The sequence below is a fragment of the Electrophorus electricus genome, chromosome 13 (genome assembly GCF_013358815.1).
Source record: "Electrophorus electricus isolate fEleEle1 chromosome 13, fEleEle1.pri, whole genome shotgun sequence".
Lineage (NCBI taxonomy): Eukaryota > Metazoa > Chordata > Actinopteri > Gymnotiformes > Gymnotidae > Electrophorus > Electrophorus electricus.
In genome coordinates, this window is record NC_049547.1 from 10195073 (window position 1) to 10220656 (window position 25584).

The window sequence follows — 25584 nt, forward strand, 5'->3', positions numbered from 1 at the left end:
CTATCTGATGCATCCTGTTTCTCTGGAAACCTGGATTACACTGCAGTTTCTACTACTGCTACACGTTTAACCACAGTACACACATATACAAATTTACTGCTAATTGTAACTTTTAAAACAAAGTAACTTGAAAAGTTTTGTTTTCCTTTTAATGTGCTTCAGCTCTGCTGAGCATTTCACTTGCCATTTAAGACCCGCTCTTGAGAATTACCTAAACAAGTAATTGTTACCTTGTGGTTACCTAACTGCTGATATTTGAATTAACTAAATCCTACGAGGAATGACGCAGGAACATGCTGAGTTTATAAACAGTAGATGAACGCGTAGAGGACCACAAGTCTGGTACACCTTCAGATCAATATAAAAGCCTCAAGGTAAGCCTTTCCCCCCACCTTGTTTTGTTTTGTTTTTCTTTTCAATTACAGTCTGTATAAATTGAATCTATGGTGAGTTCAGTAGTACAAATGACTTTTTTTCCCCACTGTAGCTTAAAGTAGAATGCAAATCTGGCTGTACCAAACCCAAGAAATGTCTGAAGTGAACAACAGTGCTTCAAGGAACATCTGCTCTGACACCCAGGATCTTGTTCTCCCTTTAACTCCATACATACCCTGTCCCTACAACCGCAAATATGCTGTATCCTTCATTCCTCTGCTGTTTCACATGCTTTCTCTCTTTGGCATAATTGGGAACCTTGGGAGCATGTGGAGTTGCCTGCGACCCTCCCAGCCTTGGAGCATTGGCTCCATTGGAGTCCTGAACTTGGCTATATGTGACCTTGCATACCTGGTCTCCATGACACCATGGGCTATATACATGAGTGCAGACTACAACTGGAGAATGGGACATTTGCTCTGCATCCTAATGAATATCCTGTATTTTGTGGGTTTAACATCCAGCACCATGTTCATTTGTGCCATCAGTGCCGATCGCTTGCTGGCCATTGTCTTCCCACTGGAATCCAGAATGATCCGCACTACCCGAAACAGTGTCCTGGTGTCTTTGCTCCTCTGGGCCATCAGTGCCCTCCTCATCTACTTCAGTTATCCCAGCATTCTTTACAGGGCAAGGATGAATGGCATACACATTTGTGGAGTGGTAGTGGTCTCTAGGTACAATGCTACCGAGCCTTCATACAACCTCCTGTCGTTCTACTCAATCCAGGTCTTTGTACCTCTGCTTCTGATCATTCCCTCATATCTGAAGATCATGGCCCGAATGAAACAGTCCCGACATCTGTGGGGTCAAGTTCGCGACAAGACCATACTGTTCATCATGGTCTTCATAGCCAATTTCCTGATCTGCTGGGTTCCAGGGCAGGTGTTGCACATCGTCGCTTGCTTAACCTTCCTCACTCTGAACAATTGCGAAAACACCTGTTGGGTGGCCTGGGTGGTCAATCTGTTAGTGGAAGCCTCCGAGTTGCTGTACTGTCTCAATGCATGCCTTGATCCACTCATTTTCTACATGCACCAGCCCTACGCGGGCCGGCTCAACAGGGCTGTGGGTTGGGTCACCAGCTGTGGACAAAGGTGGTTGCAGAGGGTGAGGGGGAAAGACAAGGCAGCTCTTGCGGTGGAGCCTAAGTGTGGTCCAACTTCGGAATCCAAAAAAATACCCGTTTGTTCCATAAAAACAGTCAACTAATTTACAGATTCACGATGATTATTTGTACAGTATTGCACGTTTTCTTTGTGTTCTTGTGAAGGAGTAAATTATTCTATAATTGTTGGATGTAACATGCCTAACGTGTAAAATTATGTTTAACTTGCTTTTCAGCTTTCTGTTTTAGTTCAATAAAAGTTCAGTTTACTGCAGTATATTCACTCATTCTGGTGAAGATGATTTGTGCTTTGTTATTTAAAAATACCAATCTTTGTTCGCATTAAAAGAATTGGAAATCTGCAAAGTAGGGTAGCTAACGATTTCATTTTTGTTTTGCCTTCTAAACAGTATTAAGGCTAACTACGTAAAGCTAACATTTTTATATCTGTTATTCGTTTGCACCCTAAACAAATTGGTCAAACAAGGTAGCTAGCTAGCTAGTTATTATTTCTCGCCTGAAACGTTGCAAACCTGCCTGTCACTGGATGGCAGAATTGTCCTCCAAACAGCAATCAACGAGTTGCCGACTGGCCACTGCTGTTTTTAACGCACAGACTCAAGCCAGCTAGTTATAAAACTAACTTGGACAGACACAACGATAGGCAATTGCAGTAGTCTGGTAAGGTCCAACGATAAACGACGACCATGCTTAGATATCGCAATAAATAATATTAGTGACTTGCGTAAAGACAGCCATTTCCAAACGTAGCCAGCTTAGCTAGCTTTCAGGCAAGGGAGCTAACAGCTAGCTAGCTAACTTTAATTTAGAAGTAATGTTAAATAGCTTGACCAAAACAAAGCATGAAAGCTGTGGCCATAGCTCATTTGTATTTTATCATATATTATTTTGGTAATCGCAAATAGCTTTTGTAATAAACCATTGAACGATGTAGCGATAGCTAGTTAACTATCCTAAGATAGCTATCTACAGCAAACCCCGGGGTGCGCACACTTGTAAATTAAGTGTCATTAGGTAGCTTAGCTATCAGATGTCAGCATTACTTAAGATACCTTGCTAGCTGATTAACCAAATTGTCAGCTAACATATATGCACAAAACACTGCCAAAATTAAACAGTTGTGTTTATTCTCTCACTGCCGTTTTCATTCGTTGGACCTTTGTTACTGATTTTAGATAGCGAAGGCATGGGTACTACCTTGCCTGCTAGCTGCTGGCCGGCTGGCTGCCTAAACTGTACACATGCAAATTGGCAAACATCTGTCCACTAAACCTTAATCCGCCCCTATGCTCCTGCCGCGCCGGCAGGTTTTTAAATCCTTGGCTGTGTGCAGGGGACAGGATTGGGGGCATTTCCCCCGAGAGAAGACATTATGATCGGTTCTCCGATGAACTGCTGGCTATGAGAATGAAACATGTTCAGTTTCAGCACATCCAATGCGGTGAGTGGGAACATTTTTACCACCGGAGCGGTCTGTCGCTAGCTGGAACGGCTGGACTGCAAAGAAGAGGATCTCAGCTTCATTACGGTGCCGCTGACTTCGTTTTATATCTAGAAAAAATGACCAACGACGCGTTTCCATTCTATATTATTTAACTGAACGTATACAAAATTTCTAAAACGGGCTACAAAGCCGTCACAGTTTTTGATCTTGCAAATAGGTAATATTCCCATGACACGAAACCAAGATGACGGTGGAAAACTCTACTATAAAAAATAGGATTAAGAATCTGCTCCGCTCGCCGTCAATCAAACTAAGAAAAAATAAAACTGGAAACAACAAAGAATGCCTCGGAAATAAGGTACGCATATTACTGTAATTCTTGATTAAGGAAAACGTGATGTTCTTCATCCTGTCACAGTAGCCTAATTGTTAGCTATTGAAAAACTAGGACATGTAGGATAGCTGGGTATTGGTAGCCCAGTGTGTGCAATATGTCCTAGGTATTTTAATGTAGCTTATCATTTTCTGCCTTTTTTTAGTATTTGCATAAGATACACGCATCATTATGCCGAGTACATTTATCGAAGATTGCCACTGGTTCGAAACAATGCCACTGTTCGTGTGCCTTAGGACGGATTCATATGCAACTGTTATTTGCTGCTAATGAAATGTGAAAAGCTATTAAACCCCCACACTGTACAATTATAGGTTGCTATTGGACACATCCGTTATGATACTGATTTTATCCAGTCATTGTATCAAATGCAAATGCAAAAACCTTTAACTACACGTGCAATTGCCTCTTCACCAGTTATACACATAAAAAGCATGCGAGTTCTCCATTATATGGTTAAAAGTGTTTAACTGTATGTATTAATATCTTCTTTTGCAATTTCTTGCGTACTTTTAAAGCTGTTTTGTGTGCCAGTGTTCTTATATGCAAGCTGCTAAGTAAACGCTGCATTCCGTTCTGATTCTGTTTACTGCCGCAGTCAAATGGTGACAGTACTTTTCTGTTTAAGCTCATGTGAAAACCTTCCTTCAAGTTTCGAACCCTTCTCTCCATTATACTGCATCCAGCAAACACCAGTCACTCCCGACAGCGTACTCAGGGACGCCAGTATATGTGCCGTACAGTTCGTGTTAATCGACTAGTCAGTGTGTGAAGCTTTGTTATTCAGGGTGAGCAAGTTTGACCTGATTAGGGGATATAACAAATCTCAATATAAAACGTGTTCCACAGTAGTCCAAATTCAAGCATGAGCATTTATAAGCTCTTAATGATTTGTCTTGATGTCCATATTTGTTCTGTTATAGTATATCCTTTGTCAAATATCTTTGACTTGCCAGACATATTAAGCAAGTATAATTTTGGTGCCATGAGGAGTGAGGCTAGAGCATACCTCTACTCTTTATAAGACAGCATTCTAGTCCAGCCTAAAGGAATTGAAGATTTTCTTGGATAAACAGCCAAACAAAGGGTATGTGTGTATGTGTGTTGAGTAATTTTGCTCAAGTTTGGTGGTATCAAAATGGTGGACAGTGTTAATCCTTTGGCTTGATTCTTTTTCTTTTCCCTGTGTTTTCAACTACAAATTGAATGAGAAGGCTATTTAAAAATATCAGGTTTAAATGTAGTCTGTAGCTCAAACTCTTTGGCACTAACCTTTGCATGGTTTCATTTAAAACATGTATTTTCTGTGTTATTTCTTTTTCTGGTTTTGTAGTGACTACTACTATATGCATACTGCTTAAACCTCCTAATGACATATATAAGATGCACTTAAAGTAACTCTCATGTTTTCTACATATTTGTATTGTACTTTGCATTGCATAGTGTTTATTTGTTCAGAGAAGCAATGGGAAACATTTGTAAACTGTTGCACTGTGTAGAGTACAGAGTTTTAGTGCAGTTTCATTGCTGTATGGCCTTAGTGTAGTGCTAGATGGGCCTGAATAAGTTATTTTATATTTGCCTGAACATGAATCCTCCACTTTTCCTACACTTAAAAAAAAAAAAAAAAAAAAAAAAAAAGCAGGAAAACTGCAGTGTTTGATTAACGTACTGACCATAGTACTGAAAGTGCCTCTGAGAGCAGAGAAAACCTACTGGCTGTGGTTTGTGTCACACGATCTAGCATGATTGACCCATACAGGATGGAAGAGAAGTGATGGTAATCATGAACAGAGATACACTTGCTGGGAAGACCACTCATGCACACATCAGCTGCTCTGTCTACCAACCCTCCAAGGACTCCAATGCAAGGATCTGTTCACATGGCTTTTTAGTTTCATCCAAGGAATAGTTATTTCCACTGCACTGATCTGTTAACTGCTCAGAGCAAGGCTATTATGTAAAAATAACCCTTTGGTATAATTAACTGCCTTAACATGGGAGTGCATGTTTCCTGTGAAGAGCCTGTTGAGAGCTAAAAGACCTGATGTAAGTGCTTTTATATTCATGGTGTGGTAAAGCACATTGCATTTTTGATAGAGGGTATTTTAATTAAATAATTTTCTAAATGCAGATGCATTGCTTTTATATAGGTCTGCGTTTGAATTGGCAAAGACTGGGGGAGTTTACTTGTGACAGTGTTTGTCTTTGCACTTTAGCCCTTCCTACCATTCTAGAAACTCTTAAGTCCACATTTTCATTTCAAATGACGAACTCTTTCTGAGCATTGTTGACAGTGTTCTTTAGGCACTGAAATCACACTTTTAAACTACCCAGTAAGTTTGTACTATAGTGCCTCTCGTTATGTCCTCAAGCATGATCCTGTGCAGCTGGCAAACTGCACTATTTCTTAGCAAGTCAGGGCAGATAGTAGAATATTGTATTTCATTATCATATGATTTTCTCTCAGTGTGAAATTAATTTATACTCAGAGTCAACAAGGGCGTTGTAGATGCTTGCAGAGTGTTTGAGAGGTCATAATAAAGGCCAGGGCTCTGACATTTTTTGGGGGGGGTGTTGTGACAGTAAATGTCATCAGCAATGTGCTACCAAAGCATTTTGTTTATTAAAAGCTGTTTACTGATACTTTCACCAGTTGCTATCCTGTGTATGTGATGCTTCCAAATCAACCCATGACAGAGCACCTATTTCTCCTTCTCACTGACCCAGAAATGATGGCCAGCGTCTGTCTTGTTATTGATTTTTAAAAAACTTTTTTTTTTTTTTTACCAAAAACTAAATGTTCCTCTGAATGAGTTTTGCTCTTTGCTACAGACGTTTGATGTGTTTTCTTTGTCATTCTGCAGGTGACTCTTGAAAAGGTTTTGGGGATTACTGCTGCAGGAAACCGTGCCTTGGCCTCAGATCCCCGCTCCGGTTTGGTAGCCTATCCCGCAGGGTGAGCAATATGAGTCCAAACTAAGAATCAACCACTTGTCATTTTATACATTATCTTTGTTTCATTGACCACACTCTGATTTGACATATTCCCCCCTCCTGGTAAAAACTGTGTAATTATACATAAACAGGAAGTGCTGGGTCAGGAAGCAGGGTTTTATTTTTTGAGGTGCACCAGGAGTTTTGGTGCGTAGTCGAAACAGGTTTGTCTGCATGCCTGCAGGCTGTCCCAGCTGTGGTTTTCACCCAGCCCTAAATAGGAAGGATCCAGCATTTTCAACATCCTGTGGCTGTAGCATTCCTCCACCATGGCAGCTCCTCTGTCTTGGAACTCCAGCCTTGTCTACAGTTAACACTGAATTGTGTCTGTGGAGCTGAGATTTAACACTCAGGAGTGTGTCTGTGGAGCTGAGATTTAACACTGAAGAGTGTGTCTGACGAGCTGAGATTTAACACTAAGGAGGGTGTCTGTGTCGTTAAGTTAGAGCTCTGATTTAAAGTGTATTCAGTTGTTTGCTTTGTCTAAACTGCATCTGGGTTTCTAAACTGCATCTGGGTTTTTGCTGATGATGATACCGAACCCTAAATTTCTTAAAGTGACTGTTGAGTTGAAAATTAAAACTGCTCTCTGACAACTAAAGTGTAGTAGCAGTCGTCAGATTGCACATGAGAGGTAAGATGTTCCTCTCAGCCATCACATGGCACCCATAATATGATTAAGCTGTTAGTCATTAAGTGCTCCCTCTGTTTGAAACATTCCTCTTTCTCTGCCACGTTTTTTTCCCTTTGCCTCAACAGGCATCACATCTGGGTTGTTGCATAACACAGTGTTGCGCACACATTAGTTCTGGATCTTGACAAAGCTAACTTGATTTAACTATGAAGATACTTAGTGAACACAGAACAACCCTTCACAGTCCAGTTGGCTAATTAAACCAACTGAGTTTGTCTAATTAAGGAGAAAGGCCTTCCCACAACTTCCACCACTGCTTATGTCTAGTCCCACTCCTCAGTCAGAGGGCGCTTAAAGGTAAAATGCCTCAGAGTCTAGTGGTTTCATACACAGCCAGACAGATTGACATCTTGATCTCAAGCTTAAAAAAGCAGTATTAACAGGGGACCACTTAATTCAGCAGATGAAACCTGGTTTCCAACTGGTGCCAACATCTGCCCATGGGCTGCTACGGACAGGGTGTGGAGTATGAGCAAATGTGTAGGGCTCCTGTGTCAATAAGATGAGACCCTGCAGCTGTCCTTCAGAAATGGGCTTCCTACGTCAGCTGATACTTCCATAGGAACTGAAATCATTTTAGTGTTCTGTCTTTTCTCTGAGCACCACCATAACTCGACGAGTTGTGAAATTAGTCAAAGTTTTACAGTTTATAGGTGTTAGGACTGCAGGGAACCCCCCGTCATGCGCTTTGATGTTGAAGTTTATGCCACTCTACTGATATGTAGCCTCGTTCATCAGGCACTGGAGGCAGTGCGATGCAGACAATCGTTGAAACAAGCTTAGGAAAGATTTTTTGTTTGGATTTTTTTCCTGTTATAGTCAGATTTTAAAGTGTAAATGATTTCTTCAAAAGTCTTCTTTTCTCCAGTACTTGTTTTACCATAATTGTACCTGTATTGCAGAAGGTGAGTTTTAAATTCTAATGTCAACATCTACTCATATGGTGAAACCAGCACCCAGTTAGACGTCACTCAATTTTGAACCAACATGACATGGTCATTTGATGCATAGAAGGTCTGAAATTAAAAATGTCATTGCAGACTTTTAATTCAACTTATTTCATTCAGAAAAATATATATATATATGTGTGTGTGTGTGTGTGTGTGTGTGTGTGTGTGTGTGTGTGTGTGTGTGTGTGTGTGTTTGTGGGTGTGTGTATGTGTGTATGTGTGTGTGTGTAATAATCAGATTTTTTGCTTTAACAACAGACATTGTCTCAGGGCAGTTTTTCAGGATGTAGTCTAATCCAGGTTTTTACTGATAATTTGAGAACTCTGGAGAGTTGCTATTTGGGGTCCTTGATCTGTGGTTTTATCTAATTAAAAGAGATTTCACATATTGGCCAAGTCAGAAGTGCAGTCAAAAGGCCAAACTCAATTGTTTGGTGATTCCTTTGAGTGGGTTTAGTGAGTAATGGAAACTGAGTATCTGTCAACTTCAGACAGAACAGCTAATTTCATTAGTTAATTAAACATAAAGCATTCAGTGGGGAGCTGTCCTTTTTCCTGAAGTGCACCTTAAAGAAAAATGTGGAGTGCTCTCTTCACTTGAAGTGCTCTCATTGTGTTTGGTTGGTCTTTTCGCTGAAACAATTGTTAGTGGGTTTTGTATAATATTTTGCAGATGTTATTGTCCCCTGTTGCAGAGATAGGCAATTCTTAAAATACATGACCTTGTCCTTTCCTAGTGTTTCTCATGCAGGCCCTCTTCTGCTGAATGTGTCATTTTGCACATGAAATATGACATCCAGCTCCAGGATTTGAATCCACTATGGACATATTGTATAAGACACTAGATGACACATTGTCCTCTTTTTTCACCCAAACAATATTTCTAACTGCTGTTTATGAAAAGGACATTTTGTGGTAAAAATTCATATTAGGAGTTGTTGAGTGGATTAACCCACCCTGAGGGTTCAGTATTGCAGTGTGTTTGGCTTCTCAGTCACCTGCACACACAGGGGGTATGTGAGGAGCAGGGCTAGCACACTGCTTGGGTGCTCAGGAACCCTCATCTCATAGGGGTACTGACACACGGTTGCCACTGTGCCATGGCAGTCAGTAGGTTTCTCCAGTGCCTTCCTCCCGACAGATACTTTAATGAGCGCAGCTTTTAAGGTGCTGTCTGCTTATAAGAAGCCTGTTAACATTACAACATTACTATAACATTGATTTTGACTTTGATAGCAATTCCCCGGCATTCATAGCTTCCATAATAACTTTACTATTTTTTTGATCATTAATAGCATTTCATTTTTATAGAATAAAATGTACCATTAAAAAAAGCCTTTCTGCGTGCACTAATATGGCCAGAAACATGATTGTATAAAGCTGTATGCAGCATTAATAGCACTCCGTCAGGCTAATGTTCATGAAAATGGGGGTCAGAGTCTCTTCCTCTCTCTGTCGGGGTGTGTGTGTGTGTGTGTGTGTGTGTCTGTCTCCCTCTCCCTGTCTGTGTCTCTCTCCCTCTCTATGTCTGTGTGTGTCTCTCACTCTCTCTTACCGCAGTAAAGTGGGTCAGTAGAGTGAAGAAGAGTAGCGGAGGGAGACAATAGAGGAGAAAAAGAAGCATTAAAAATCTAGAGGAGAGGAGGCTGGTAGAGAGAGAATGAAGGAATCATCTGGGCTGAATCACCACATGGCTGGACAAAGGTCACACACACACACCCCTCTCCTCGGTTTCTGTAGCGTGTGCTGAACAGTGCAGTTTTTCACTCAGCGGCTGTGCTGCACTGCAGTGTTCACTTCAGGAATGTAGCTTTGCTGCAGCCACTGTCCCCAGTGACATCTTGTAGTACTGATCTGAGAGGAGCAGTCCAATCTAAACACAGATATTACATGAAAATGTTCACACTGCTTATATTAAAGAGGTGACTATTAGGATTGAAACGATTGATTACATTTCGCTGACTCTGTGCATGAAAATACCCAGCAGCTGAACCACTGCGAGTGTGTGGGCGTATTAACGGGGGGTGGTGCTTTATCTGGGCTGGACGGGGCTGAGAGCTAATGGGATTGGAGAACTGAGTCTGTGTGCTCTCTGAGTGTCTGGGATCAGTGGGCTAGCCCTGCTAACGGACGTCATGCATTGGGCTCCCACTTGGAAATCAATGCTCTCCTGTCCATCTGATGGTAATACTGGATGGGGGTGTGGGTGTGTGTGTGTGTGTGTGTGTGTGTGTGTGGGTGTGTGTGTGAGGCTTAACCACCTGTCCTTTTGGTTTATTCCACTTACCAGTCGGAAGGCAGTAATCTAATCCCTTTAACACAAGCACACAGAAAGTATAAATGCAAGCATTCCTCACATATGTGTAAGTGTTGAGCTCCAGTTCTGGGTTTATATATGGGCGGCGTCTGCACGCCCACCAGTCGCGGTGCCTTTTTTGAGTGTTGCATAAGTGGCCCCACTGTTATGGCACAGGCCTGTGCTATTTCTTATAGCACTAATGTAGCATGAGTTTCTACCAATGAGTGCCGTTCATGCCCTTTTATCTGTAAACTGGCACCTTTCCAGTTCAACGTGAGCTCCTCCTTTTCCTCAGTGTGAGAGTTATTGGTCTCCCTCAAGGCTCAGTGGCATCTCCTATCACAGCTGAGGCTGTTTGTGCACTGGAACTCCCTTTCTCTGTTAATTGGCCTGTCACCGCAGACTTTTTATTATCCAGAGATTTACACTAGTAGCACGTTGTATTGCAGTACATGACCATTGCTGGTTTGGTGATGTTTTGGACTCAAAATAAACCATATTTCTAAATCAGCACTGACATCCGCGGGGCTAGTTTAAGCTACAAGTTTGTGTGCACTTGAACAAGTTTACTGGGTTTCCAAGCAGGTGAGATAATGAGCTAGATCGGATTGTCTAACAGTTGGGACACACCTGTCTCATGGCCCTGCAGAGTCTGAGTACGGCCGGTGTGTGTCCAGTAGGCTTGGGCATTCATGTAAATTTAGACAAACGATTATCTTCTCCAGGATTAAAGGGCTAAATGATATCATGTTGCACCTTCAGGTAAAAAGTGCCACATGTGAGCATTACGGTGCCTTTCATAGTTTCAGTAATGTGACACTTGTAGGTGCTTCCTAAGTGAACTGCTGCATCTCAGTGGGAGAATGACAGAAAATGAAAAGATAGCGAATCTTAATTCATAATGTTAGTGAGATTGATTTAGGTATTGTTCCCCAGTTTCTTTCAGTACATACTGGTTTAAACACGAACATGCTGCTAAAATGATCATCCCTTTAACCTTTTTGCTATTCATGCCAACAAGTATTTTTGTACTTATGACAGAAATTTGCGTTGATTTTATTTATAGTTTCTGTAACACTGTTAATATGTAAACATATTCTCATTGTTCATTTGGTTTGAAACCACAACATTGCCAGACCGACGCACTGAAACCCTTCTTATGGACTTCTTATGGATTTTTCACGCTATACCGGAGAGCAGGTCACATGTACCAGAGTGTCTTTGTTTCACACAAATTAAATCTAGTCTTTTCTACTGGATACATTTATAACTAACCATAGATGAGACTGCTTGTACAAAGGAAATTGTTAAATAAAGGAGAAACTACTAAAGAAATGTGACATAAGGGCACGTGATGGAAATCAACAAGATGATGATTTGCTTAAACTAGACAATAAATTATTGTAATATGTTATTGCCCCAAGGCTAGTGGTCACAAACACATTTATTTATTTGAATTGTAACTTTGTTACTGTAACATCCAGTTTAATAATTCGGTTATCTTGAATACAGCTATAGTGTCCCTATAAGAGCAGTTTAGCGCAGTGAGTGGGAAAATCTCATATAGTGTGTAGTTACATGTGCTCTACTGATCCCTGTATTGACACATAACCAGTCTGGCTGCTTCTGGTCACAGCAAACTTATGTAAAGGTGGGAGGGAATGGGGAGGAGAGTTTACACTGATGATTACCGCAGACCGCTGTCTTTATTTTATGTGTTTTGTTTATTTTTCTTTTCCTTTTCCTTTTATGTCATGTCATTACCCAGGCTGCCTTCACCTGCAGGGAGGAACATGCTGACGCACTGCTTATAATAAAGTCACTTAATTATAATGACGTAACAATTTTTTTTTTACTGTTGTGGTTGTAACTGTAATATCCAGTTTAAATGTTTTCAGCCTTTCAAATTTCACCATTAACAGAGCAGTTTTTATGGGGAAAAAGGGAGTTCTGTTTGGTTTCAGTCAGATTATTTATTGCAAATTTTGCAAAATGTTACTGAGTGTGCTTTTTCTTTTCTTTTTAATACAGAAGGGTTTTATTTGGGTGAGAGCTCAGTGTGTGTGTGTGTGTGTGTGTGTGTGTGTGTGTGTGTGTGTGTGCGTGCGTGCGCGCTTGCCTGTATTATCCTTGCTGTCAGGTTCGAGCAGCTTCTCTCCCTAAGAAAGGATGTGCACACAGAGATGGGGTGGAGTATACATAAACCATTAAAACCTGACAGGTTATGTGGATCAAAATTATTATCTTGTCACAGTGGCACGTGACAAGTAGTGGGATGTATTAGGCACCAAGTAAACAGTCAGTTCTTGAATTTGATGTCTTGGAAGCAGGAAAATGAGTAAGTGTAAGGATCTGAGCAACTTTGACGCATCTTCTAAACTGCAGGTTTTGTGGGGTGTTCCTTTAGTACCTACCAAAAGTGGTAAGGAAGGACAGCTGGTGAATGGGTAACAAGGTCATGAGTGCCAAAGGCTCACTGAATGTGCATGAGAAGCAAAGACTAGCCCGTTATGTCCAGTCCCGCAGAATTAGTTAATGCTGGCTATGATAGAATGATGTCAGAACACGCACTGCATCACAGCTTGCTGCATAAGGTTCTGTTTAGCAGCAGACAGGTCAGATGTCGGAGTGGAAAAAGTTATTGTAGTCAACAGCGTGTAATGAATGGCTCAGCTGCAGTGGAACCTTGAATGATAATGTGCAAACCTCAGCTTTGTGACACTGTAGAAGACTATTGGATTTTTTTTTTTTTTGGTCAGTGTTTTCTTAAACATAAGGGGGGTGTGTGTGTGAGAGAGAGAGGGAGAGTGTTTTGTGTTTGCCTGTTTGTATTGGCAGGGTGGACTTGTTTTACAAGTAAATATTGTAAGTGATCGTTATTTGCTGGTTGCTTCTAGTAAAACCTAAGTAAAATATTATGGGTAAGTGTGTAATTGGTGATGAACCAAGTTGGGGTGATATCTCAGTAATATATTGTATTTCTCCGGTAATTACAGTTTATGCACAATGACAAAAATATACCCTGATGTTTAAAGTACTGTCTGAAACCTATTTCACAGTCACTTAATTATAATGACGTAAAAAAAATTTTTTTTACTGTTGTGGTTGTAACTGTAATATCCAGTTTAAATGTTTTCAGCCTTTCAAATTTCACCATTAACAGAGCAGGTTTTATGGGGAAAAAGGGAGTTCTGTTTGATTTCAGTCAGATTATTGCAAATTTTGCAAAATGTTACTGAGTGTGCTTTTTCTTTTCTTTTTAATACAGAAGGGTTTTATTTGGGTGAGAGCTCAGTGTGTGTGTTTGTGTGTGTGTGTGTGTGTGTGTGTGTGTGTGTGTGTGTGTGTGTGTGTGTGTGTGTGTGTGTGTGTGTGTGTGTGTGTGCATTGTGTGTTTGTGGAGGGGGAGGGGGTGTCTCTCTCTAGGCTGTACCAGATTCTGCCATCTTTGCTGTGTGTCATAACCATGCAGCTGATGTCTGTCTGGAAATCTTCCTTGAGTCTGACAAAGGCACCATATAAATGTAAATAATAGTAATTGCTCTCCACCATGCTGAGTTCTGTGCTCTGGTCCGAGCCCTGTTTGTCCTATCAGGAACTTTGCAATAACAACTGTTGAAATCCATTAATAGTATTAGTCATTGGTCGAGTCCCATTTGCTTTCGCTTTGTATGTGCTAACTGCTCAGGGGTGTAGAGGAGCGTGTGACTGCAGGGCTGTCAGCATCTCTACTGATCATTTGTCTGGTATCAGTCCTCTGCTGAAGGACACACAGCTGTGCTGTCCAGGACTACCTGATGGGAAGGCAAAGTGGCAGATCAAACCAAATCAAATTTGTTTATATAGCACTTTTTTACAACAGATGTTGTCACAAAGCAGCTTTACAAATGTCCAAGCCACCAGAGAACAAGCCAAGGGCGACAGTGGCAAGGAAAAACTCCCTAGAGCACAAGGAAGAAACCTTGGGAGGAACCGAGACTTAAAAGGGGGTGCCCATCCTCCTCTGGCCGAACATACCCTTTCTTCCGTTGTGCTCTGTTGGATCTGCGATGCGGTGAAATTGAACTTTGGTACACATCTTTGTGAGCAACCCCTTGTACAGTAGTCATGGGATCCCCCAGCTTCTGACTCCACCTGTGTGTTCCTGGGGTGTGTAACACACAGTAGCAGTGATGTCGGTGATTAGTGTAATAAGTAGGGGAATCATTTGAAATGGCCCATCTAACACACACACACACACACACACACACACAAACACCCTGTCGTTGCCTTGTTCCCACTGTCATTTTCTCAGTTTCACCTCTGTTGTTTTCAATAGGCTGTGTTTTTAAGAAGGTTGCGTTATTATATGGGATGTGTTTTGGATTTGTAATGGATTAATGCAGGATTAATGAAAAACAAAATGAAGTATCATCTCTGTCCACTTCATCTTTTCACCTATATGAATGTTTGCAGTGTAAGAACTCTCAGTGTAATTCTGTACCAGTGCTGTATATTCTCAGTGTTATTCTGTACCAGTGCTGTATACTCTCAGTGTAATTCTGTACCAGTGCTGTATACTCTCAGTGTAATTCTGTACCAGTGCTGTATATTCTCAGTGTAATTCTGTACCAGTGCTGTATACTCTCAGTGTAATTCTGTACCAGTGCTGTATACTCTCAGTGTAATTCTGTACCAGTGCTGTATATTCTCAGTGTAATTCTGTACCAGTGCTGTATACTCTCAGTGTTATTCTGTACCAGTGCTGTATACTCTCAGTGTAATTCTGTACCAGTGCTGTATACTCTCAGTGTAATTCTGTACCAGTGCTGTATACTCTCAGTGTAATTCTGTACCAGTGCTGTATACTCTCAGTGTAATTCTGTACCAGTGCTGTATATTCTCAGTGTAATTCTGTACCAGTGCTGTATACTCTCAGTGTAATTCTGTACCAGTGCTGTATACTCTCAGTGTAATTCTGTACCAGTGCTGTATACTCTCAGTGTAATTCTGTACCAGTGCTGTATACTCTCAGTGTAATTCTGTACCAGTGCTGTATACTCTCAGTGTAATTCTGTACCAGTGCAGTATACTCTCAGTGTAATTCTGTACCAGTGCAGTATACTCTCAGTGTAATTCTGTACCAGTGCAGTATACTCTCAGTGTTATTCTGTACCAGTGCTGTATACTCTCAGTGTAATTCTGTACCAGTGCTGTATATTCTCAGTGTAATTCTGTACCAGTGCTGTATACTCTCAGTGTAATTCTGTACCAGTGCTGTATACTCTCAGTGTAATTCTGTACCAGTGCTGTATATTCTCAGTGTAATTCTGTACCAGTGCTGTATACTCTCAGTGTTATTCTGTACCAGTGCTGTATACTCTCAGTGTAATTCTGTACCAGTGCTGTATACTCTCAGTGTAATTCTGTACCAGTGCTGTATACTCTCAGTGTAATTCTGTACCAGTGCTGTATACTCTCAGTGTAATTCTGTACCAGTGCTGTATACTCTCAGTGTAATTCTGTACCAGTGCTGTATATTCTCAGTGTAATTCTGTACCAGTGCTGTATACTCTCAGTGTAATTCTGTACCAGTGCTGTATATTCTCAGTGTAATTCTGTACCAGTGCTGTATACTCTCAGTGTAATTCTGTACCAGTGCTGTATACTCTCAGTGTAATTCTGTACCAGTGCTGTATACTCTCAGTGTAATTCTGTACCAGTGCAGTATACTCTCAGTGTAATTCTGTACCAGTGCAGTATACTCTCAGTGTAATTCTGTACCAGTGCAGTATACTCTCAGTGTAATTCTGTACCAGTGCTGTATACTCTCAGTGTAATTCTGTACCAGTGCTGTATACTCTCAGTGTAATTCTGTACCAGTGCTGTATACTCTCAGTGTAATTCTGTACCAGTGCTGTATACTCTCAGTGTAATTCTGTACCAGTGCTGTATACTCTCAGTGTAATTCTGTACCAGTGCTGTATACTCTCAGTGTTATTCTGTACCAGTGCTGTATACTCTCAGTGTAATTCTGTACCAGTGCAGTATACTCTCAGTGTAATTCTGTACCAGTGCAGTACTCTCAGTGTAATTCTGTACCAGTGCTGTATACTCTCAGTGTAATTCTGTACCAGTGCTGTATACTCTCAGTGTAATTCTGTACCAGTGCAGTATACTCTCAGTGTAATTCTGTACCAGTGCTGTATACTCTCAGTGTAATTCTGTACCAGTGCAGTATACTCTCAGTGTAATTCTGTACCAGTGCAGTATACTCTCAGTGTAATTCTGTACCAGTGCAGTATACTCTCAGTGTAATTCTGTACCAGTGCAGTATACTCTCAGTGTAATTCTGTACCAGTGCTGTATACTCTCAGTGTAATTCTGTACCAGTGCTGTATACTCTCAGTGTAATTCTGTACCAGTGCTGTATACTCTCAGTGTAATTCTGTACCAGTGCTGTATACTCTCAGTGTAATTCTGTACCAGTGCTGTATACTCTCAGTGTTATTCTGTACCAGTGCTGTATACTCTCAGTGTAATTCTGTACCAGTGCAGTATACTCTCAGTGTAATTCTGTACCAGTGCAGTACTCTCAGTGTAATTCTGTACCAGTGCTGTATACTCTCAGTGTAATTCTGTACCAGTGCTGTATACTCTCAGTGTAATTCTGTACCAGTGCTGTATACTCTCAGTGTAATTCTGTACCAGTGCAGTATACTCTCAGTGTAATTCTGTACCAGTGCAGTATACTCTCAGTGTAATTCTGTACCAGTGCTGTATATTCTCAGTGTAATTCTGTACCAGTGCTGTATACTCTCAGTGTAATTCTGTACCAGTGCTGTATACTCTCAGTGTAATTCTGTACCAGTGCTGTATACTCTCAGTGTAATTCTGTACCAGTGCTGTATACTCTCAGTGTAATTCTGTACCAGTGCTGTATACTCTCAGTGTAATTCTGTACCAGTGCTGTATACTCTCAGTGTAATTCTGTACCAGTGCTGTATACTCTCAGTGTAATTCTGTACCAGTGCTGTATACTCTCAGTGTAATTCTGTACCAGTGCTGTATACTCTCAGTGTTATTCTGTACCAGTGCAGTACTCTCTATGTAATGCTGCAGAGCACCGAACTCCTGTTTTATTGCTGCTGACACTCTCAGCCATACTGACCTACAGCTGGAACAGCCAGGGTTTGTTTAAAGGTCTTTGGAAAGGCGTTTGTTGAGACTTTTGTTCGTTTTAGGAGGTGAGAGAAGCGGAGCAGGCATTGAGACTCTGTGTCACACACTGCACAGGCACATATGGGGCTTTGCTCCAGTGTGAGCACTCAGACCAACATCTGTAGGAAATAGGGAAATAAATGCAGTGTTCACTGCTTAATCACATGTATTAGAACAGCTCATGTGTTCTCAGTACATGTGTGTACAAACGTTGGCTCTTGTGAAATAAGGTGTGTTTGTGTGTGTGAGTGCATGCGGGTCTGTGTGTCTGCTCTATATTTTGCTTCTCTACGGCTCTGCTGTGTCTTCACAGGAGTTGTTTACTGAGTACACAGAGGCCTATGGTGTTAACGAGCGTCTCTGTTTTTCTTGCAGGTGTGTGGTGGTACTGCTGAACCCCAAGAAGAGCAAACAGTATCATATTCTAAACAACTCCAGGTGAGGCTTCCAGGCCCTGAATAGCAGCCTCATTGCAGCCTGCTAGCTTGGATTGTTCCGGGTGGCTTATTCCTGTGGTTTGGACAGGCTAGTTAATTTGTCCCTTATAAAAAGCTCAATGAAAATAAAATGGATTTTTAAAAATCTGCATACAAGTAGAGGTGTTGAGAGTGTGATCATGCAAATTTGGTGTCGTCTTCCACACCAGCTGTTAGAGCTTCGAGTTGATTATCCTGTATTTACAGTGATAATGGGTTCAGAATTAGACATTAACTTCAACACTACAGTTTGCTCTTTTGAACTATAATGAACTACAGTGAGTTCCTGTTTTCCTGTTCTCACCTCTCCAAGACAGGAAGTCACCTAACTGAGTCATTCTTGTTGGTCATTGTGCAGGCTGTCGTTTAGCATTGGGCATCCCTTTAGCAACGTGACCTATATTCTAAACATGATCTTTGAAATGAAGTTAGATGTTTACCTGTATACAGTCAAGATTCTGCATATTTTCACAAATTCTGATGTCCCTGTTTCTCCTTGGGCCAACTTACACCTACACTGAACATAGTAAAACTGAAAAGTTTCTAGAATCATAGATTTCTCATTAAAAGCGCTCCTTTATGATTATATTTCAGCATTACCAGAGTCCCACAGTAGTGTCTCTACTATCCTCAATCCAATTTTGTTTCTAGCTGAAATTACAGTGGTGTATACATGAGTTTGATCTTGGAGTGAATCACTGCCATTATTGCAATGAGCACTGATCAACAGGAAGTCTCTTGGGCAGACAGGAAGCATTCACTTCAGCTGGAACACTGAAACACTTCCCTCTACTTTCTCTCTCCTCAGGAAAACCATCACCACTCTAGCTTTCTCACCCGACGGCAAGCATGTGGTTACAGGAGAGGTGAGTTTTTGCGCTCATGTGCTGCTTTGCTTATCGCTGTGGCTGCATGCGGCATTGGAATATGGGTCATTACAACAGGAGACAAAGGCAGATCTGCACCCTCGATCTGTCAGATAATAAAACCACAGCTGGGGAAGTATGAACATTGAAAACTGCTGTGTTATGCAACACAATACAGGTCCCTCTTTGCAACCTGCAGTATGTGCACTCTCAGGGACTGTGTGCACTGCTCATGGGCGGATATAACAGGCATGTAGTGAATGTTGAGATGTTCCGGTGTCATGGTGTTGTACCCTCCCACGCGTCAGCATTTTTTATTTACTAACATGCATTTCATGTTTTTTCAAAGAAAAATCATGCTAAAAATAACTGATAAGAACAATGTAAAAACCTTGAGAAAATGAAGAGAGGAACTATAGTATAATCAGAGATAATTAAATAAGTAGATGTAAACACAATCTGGACAAGGTTTTCAGGTGTTTTTTGAATGAGGAGAGGGATGTAGAAGAGTAGAGGTGTAAAGGCAGATTGTTCCAAAGTTTAGGGCTTTTAACAGAGCAGGCCCTAAAACCCTAGAACACTGTCCCTCGTGGTTTCTTGTTACTGTGTCTCTGAAAGTATGTGGCCTGGGGGTAGATTGCAGGTGAGTTCCAGAGGATCAGTGTGATTTGAGAAGGTGAGATGAACATGTATGAAGGAGAGCGGAAAGGTAACAAGGTGCCAGACTGTGCAGGGATTTGAAAACCTTATGAAAGATTTTATACTGCATGCAAACGTGGGAAGGATCCAGTTGCCTTTCTCATCAACAGTTTACACACCATTCAATATATCTTTTTAGTGTTTACAGTATTTGAAGCAACCATACACATCATTAGTTTAACGTTAACTCCCACTCCCAGGCACGTGTATGGAGCACTTTTGGTTTAGCTGACCTCGGTTAGCCTGACCGGCTGGGAGCAGAAGGTGCTTTGGTTGCTCTCTGCTGCTCCACACACCGGCGGGTCACTGAACTCCACTGGTGTACGAGACCAGATCCCTTCTCTTCATAAGGAGGCTCCGCCTCTGATGCATCGGAAAGTGGCACGAAGCTTGGGCTTACCCGGGTTGCCATGGTAACAGGCAGCACAGTGCCTGCCTACGCACAGACTTTGCCTGCTGTCAGCAAGAGGTGAAAGGAGGACAGAAAAGGGAGTGTGTAGGGGAGAGATGGAGAACCAGGGTGATGAGTGTGTAGGGGAGACATGGAGAACCAGGGTGATGAGTGTGTAGGGGAGAGATGGAGAACCAGGGTGATGAGTGTGTAGGGAGAGAAGGAGAACCAGGGTGATGAGTGTGTAGGGAGAGAAGGAGAACCAGGGTGATGAGTGTGTAGGGAGAGAAGGAGAACCAGGGTGATGAGTGTATAGGGAGAGAAGGAGAACCAGGGTGATGAGTGTGTAGGGAGAGAAGGAGAACCAGGGTGATGAGTGTGTAGGGAGAGAGATGAGGTGTGTGTGTAGGGAGAGAAGGAGAACCAGGGTGATGAGTGTGTAGGGGAGAGAGATGAGGTGTGTGTAGGGAGAGAAGGAGAACCAGGGTGATGAGGTGTGTGTAGGGGAGAAGGAGAACCAGGGTGATGAGGTGTGTGTAGGGAGAGAAGGAGAACCAGGGTGATGAGTGTGTAGGGGAGAGAGATGGGGTTGTGTAGGGAGTGAAGGAGAACCAGGGTGATGAGGTGTGTGTAGGGAGTGAAGGAGAATCAGGGTGATGAGGTGTGTGTAGGGAGAGAAGGAGAACCAGGGTGATGAGGTGTGTGTAGGGAGAGAGATGAGGTTGTGTAGGGGAGAAGGAGAACCTGGAAGAAGACGAGTGTAGGGAGAGAACGAGAACCAGGGAGAAGAGAAGAGTGTGTCGGGAGAGAGAAAATGGGAGGGGAACCGGAGCATAAGGGTCTCAGCGTGTGGTTGGCTGCTGTGGTTGGCCATTGCATAAATAGCTTTTTCTCTGTTAGACTGTAGCCTCTGTGTTCAGCTGTGGCAGTGCTGAATACTAATCGCAGTTAGGCTGCTCTGTCTCTATCAGAAGAATATCAACAGTAAATCCTCTCATGTCACTGGTTCCTGACCAGTCATTGATTGGGTTGTGTAACTTGGATAATCAACAAACCCGTCACCTAAATATAATGAGTATGAAGGGACCAAATTAGCAATGTATACAATTGTCAATAAAAAATAAAATTAAAATTTAAGAGACCCTAAAGTCCTATGCATCTACATTATTGAAACATTTTCTTCAGAGTGGACATGTGCCGGCGGTGCGGGTGTGGGACGTGACGGAGAGGACCCAGGTGGCCGAGCTGCAGGAGCATAAGTATGGAGTGGCCTGCGTCGCCTTCTCCCCCAACAGCAAGTACATCGTCAGTGTGGGCTACCAGCACGACATGATCGTCAACGTCTGGGCCTGGAAGGTGCTCAACATGTTTAGCTCACGCGAACGAATGCAAGAGTCATTAGGAGATCCTGATTGATTGGGGAGATCGGGCCTGGTCCTGATCTGGCCCGCTTGAAATGTCACCTCGAAAGTTCCACTTTCAGTTATGTCACATTGAATTTCATTCCGTCATCCTTCCAGAAAAATGTAGTGGTGGCTGCCAACAAAGTGTCCAGTAAAGTTACGGCCGTGTCGTTCTCAGACGACAGCTCCTACTTCGTTACAGCAGGGAACAGGCATGTCAAGTTCTGGTACCTGGACCACGCCAAGTCCTCCAAGGTACGCTCACGGCCACTTTTTACCGACGCTTGCGTCTTCATCTTTGTATTCGCTCATTGTCCACTTCTTTTTGTTTACCATCACACGCTTTCAGGTCAATGCCACGGTGCCATTACTGGGCCGCTCTGGGTTGCTGGGGGAGCTCCGTAACAACTTCTTCAGTGACGTGGCGTGCGGCAAAGGCCGCAAGGCTGACAGTACCTTCTGCATCACGTCCTCAGGCCTGCTGTGCGAGTTCAACGACAAGAGGCTGCTGGACAAGTGGGTGGAGCTCAGGGTGAGTGGGTGGGGCTGACATCATTGTTCAGAAACTGATCTGTGTGACTTCTGTGTAAATATGCATGTCCTCCTATTGTAGTTGCAGCTGAAGCTGCCTTTGTCTGACTTCTTGTTTGGGATGTTGGCGCCCTGCATCTCTCTGCCCACCTTTATATTTGGGACTGTTAGTTCCGCTGTTGTGTGCTGCGTGAGACGAATCCCTGCTTTTCACCTGTGGCCTGTGGAGGTATTTGTGTGTTGGTTAACCACGCTGCTGTCTGACGTTGGCCTGTTCTGCTTCTCTTCCTCTTGCACTGTCCAGAACAGCGACAGTATCACAGTAAGTGGTTTTCCTGGGCTGTGCCAGTCACATTCACCCCCACATCTTGGTGTTCATGGTTCCCAGCACTGCTCTCAACACCGACCCGTTCATCTCGCCCGGGTGGTTCATTACCCAGTGAAAAAGGCATTCCGGGCCATTCCGGAAGCCTTTCATGGACTCATGGCTCTCTTGTGTTCACGCTGCATTATGTCACTATGCATCTCCTGTTCAGTCAGTCTCCACTCCTGACATATGCCACTCAGAGTAGGGCCACAGGCTGGTTCACTGAAACTCTGCCTTGCTGAAGATTCATTAACATTTTGCCAAGCCTGTGTGGCGTTAGTCCGGCCCGGTCTGTTTCCAGGCAAATTGCGAGAGAAGAAAGCCAGAAGGAGCAAAAGAGTGTTGACTCCCCCAGCTCGGGGTGGCGTGCGCTCAGAGAGCCAGGGGAGTGAGGGGCAGTACAGAGGTGCAGAGTTGCAGCTGCCTCATCAGATACGACAGGCAGCATCTTGCACAGCTCAGCCGGGCTTCAGTGGCCGCTCTTGTGCACTACGCAGACCTGCGTGCGTGCGTGTGTGTGCACATGCGTGCAAATAGGAGAGAAAAGGCTAAAGGCTCTCTTTCTGAAAACCCATCAATTGTAGGGGACAGTGGTACATTCCATGTCATGCTCTGATTTGATTTTCTGAAAAATGTATTTTTATGTTTGTGAATATCATGTCCCCTTTTCTGTACCTTTTTATACCCAACATGTGAACACTAAACTTTATTTAATTGTTTTTTAAAATTAGATTCTTAGTCTGATTGAATCAAGGACACCGGTCAGCCATCATGGTTCTGTGCTGAACTGTGTGGCTGCATCTCCTCCCCCTTTAGCTGTGGGACAGCAGATAGGTGGTGTCCTACTTACAGGGGCTGAAATGCACTAACTGAAGCACAAACCCACCCTTGCTACCCCTGGGGTTTTCTACCTTTCTGCTCAGTGATTTGATTGTATTCATTTTCCTTGCTTTGGGTTTTTGGGGAAAAAAAAACAACAATGCTATTTGTACAGTGTAAATAATACAATTTGTTCATAACCTTGTCAACCCCATCAGAATTTTTGCTCTGTATACACAGGTCTTCATTTCACCAGCTTCATTACTGAATCAATAATACAGTCAGCACTTCAGAAACTACATGCCTGCCCCCTGCCATGCAGTGAAATCACGCCACATTTCAGTGCTCTTTGTTAACTGAGTGTTCAGAGCTTTAAAGTAAATGTCCATCCCTGTTAGCGCCCCAGGGGCTAACGCCACTCGCCCGTGCCCGGGTACAGCTTTCGGTATGGGGAGCTTTCCTAATGCTTTCCTTTCCTCCACATCTCTTCCAGACGGGCCTGGCCACCTCTCTGTCCGTGACGGAGGATCTGATCTTCTGTGGCTGTGCGGATGGAACAGTGAGAGCCTTCAGCCCGGTCAACCTGCACTTCATCTGCACTCTGCCCCGCCCCCACTGCCTGGGCTCCGACATCGCAGCCCTGACCGAGGCTAGGTGAGCCGCCACTGCCCCACGCTGGGGTCCGTGCAGTCAGACCGCGAAGCATGTGCCCCGTGTTTCAGGGGGGCTTCCACCGGATAAGGGCTGAAAGCAGAGGCATTACACTGAGATTCATATGGTAGTACTGCATCCAGCTGTGCTCTTTGCTCAAAGTTCGGACAAAGCAGCATAATCAAAACCTTCTCAATATCGGATCTCATTTTCCAACATCAGCTGAACAGTACAAATGCTTTCATTGTGCTGTGTGAGTTGGGTCAGCGTGGGTTTGCTGGTATTTGTTTCTTATCCACGGTCATACATATGCAACAAATGGTTTTGAACAATGTCGGAGGCATTTCCTCCTGTTTTATAAAGAGAGTGGGCTGTGAGAGTTGCGCGACCTGTCGCATGTATTCAGCGTTTCCCCTCGGCCCCCTCCAGGCCCGGACAGACAGGCTCACAGCACTGCTGGACGTCGTCTTTAACTGTACCTCGTAAGGATTTGGGTGGCTGAGCACCCAGAAAAATGCACGCCAGTCGATGGACACCATTGTTTCCCTCTGCCATCTGCGTTAGGATGCATTTTTCATCTAGATTTCAGGAGGAATATGCTTTGGCTGTAGAAACACATTTGTTTGTGTGTTGTCCAGATTATGGATCTTTCAGTTTTCCATTGTAAAGACTTGCAGGCTTGGGGCTTGTAAGGTCCATATTATAGTCCAATTTGTGAAGATATTCTGACCGAAAAGAGACCACTAAACTATAGCGTGCATGCCATTCATTTGTAGCCTCTGAACCAAAGTGTGGGTTTCAATTAAACTTGGCTTCACAGCCTATTCACACTGACATTTAGGCCTGGGAGTTCTGGTTCTGCTCATGACTCATCCATCATCTCTTCCCATCAGCCACCTCTTTGCCTGCAAAATTGACACCCGCTACCCTGACACGGTGGCCGTGTCCTACGATTCCACCAACCGGTGGCTGTCATGCGTTTACAACGACCACAGTCTGTACGTGTGGGACACACGTGACCTCCGCAAAGTGGGCAAGGTCTACTCCGCCCTGTACCACTCCTCCTGTGTGTGGAGCGTGGAGGTAGGGCTCCAGCATGGGCAGGCGCAGTGTATCACATACATAGCAGGGTTGCAAGAACATGAGTATAAATAATTAGATTTATTGGTCAATCTGTATTATTCACGCTATTTAGCGTTTCAGGTTTTTACAGGAGTCTGTGTGTGTGATGTATACAAGCATAATCTAAAGACTTTGAATTAATCTGTTAGGATTTTGTTTGGTTTACTTCATGTCTGTTAGGACAGTTTAGTGGTTTTTCTTTCATTATAGTTGTTTTATTTGTAGCTTTATTTTATTTATTAGTAATGCTAATGACAAACCTTATATGCCTCTTTGAGTGTTCCTTTTGTACGTATGATTCAGTGTTTGATATTTTGCAGTATTGTTTATACGACATGCATTACAAAGATTATGGGCATGCTTTTTGTTTAACAAATGGTGACTGCATGTAAGTCACGTGTGCTTGCAGAAATGTGTGTATGTGGACTTGGGGCATGCGCGTTTTGTTGGTGGGATGCGAGTGTGCGTGTGAGTACATATGCCTGCACTTCCACATGGGTGCGTGTGTGTTAACATGGCCTGCTGCCGCTCCACAGATGTACCCCCAGAGCGGTGAGGGGGAGCGCTCCTGCCTCACGCCAGGATCTTTCATCAGCTGCTCCTCCGACAACACCATCCGCCTGTGGAACCTGGACACCCACGGCGCCACCCTCAACCACAATGTCATCAGCAATGTCAGTCTCACATCCACATCCGGAGGCCCACGTTACCAGACCA

The 25584-nt window shown here is 43.1% G+C and overlaps 2 protein-coding genes across 6 annotated transcripts in view; both read left to right on the top strand.

Moving 5' to 3' along the window:
• The first annotated feature begins 702 nt into the window (after positions 1-702).
• LOC113579359 (type-1B angiotensin II receptor) lies at positions 703-1647 on the top strand. The gene has a single exon (XM_027013221.2). The coding sequence runs from the start codon at positions 703-705 to the stop codon at positions 1645-1647; it is 945 nt and encodes a 314-aa protein (XP_026869022.2).
• Positions 1648-2148: 501 nt separating this feature from the next.
• Positions 2149-25584, top strand: part of mapkbp1 (mitogen-activated protein kinase binding protein 1) — a 36047-nt gene continuing 12611 nt past the window's right edge. For 2 of the 5 annotated variants that reach the window (XM_035532606.1, XM_035532604.1), the window contains exons 1-11: positions 2149-3366; positions 6270-6361; positions 17918-17980; positions 18827-18884; positions 21160-21330; positions 21495-21632; positions 21727-21909; positions 22213-22230; positions 23588-23748; positions 24639-24828; positions 25404-25541. In XM_035532606.1, coding sequence (XP_035388499.1) covers positions 3253-3366; positions 6270-6361; positions 17918-17980; positions 18827-18884; positions 21160-21330; positions 21495-21632; positions 21727-21909; positions 22213-22230; positions 23588-23748; positions 24639-24828; positions 25404-25541 — 1326 coding nt within the window. In that variant the 5' untranslated portion in view covers positions 2149-3252. The remainder of the gene's footprint in view (positions 3367-6269; positions 6362-17917; positions 17981-18826; positions 18885-21159; positions 21331-21494; positions 21633-21726; positions 21910-22212; positions 22231-23587; positions 23749-24638; positions 24829-25403; positions 25542-25584) is intronic. The other 3 variants (XM_035532603.1, XM_035532602.1, XM_035532605.1) reach the window with 3 other exon arrangements.

Bases quoted from the DNA above. Each gene is read 5' to 3' on its own strand.
- LOC113579359 (XM_027013221.2), top strand. From the start codon at position 703: ATGTGGAGTTGCCTGCGACCCTCCCAGCCTTGGAGCATTGGCTCCATT.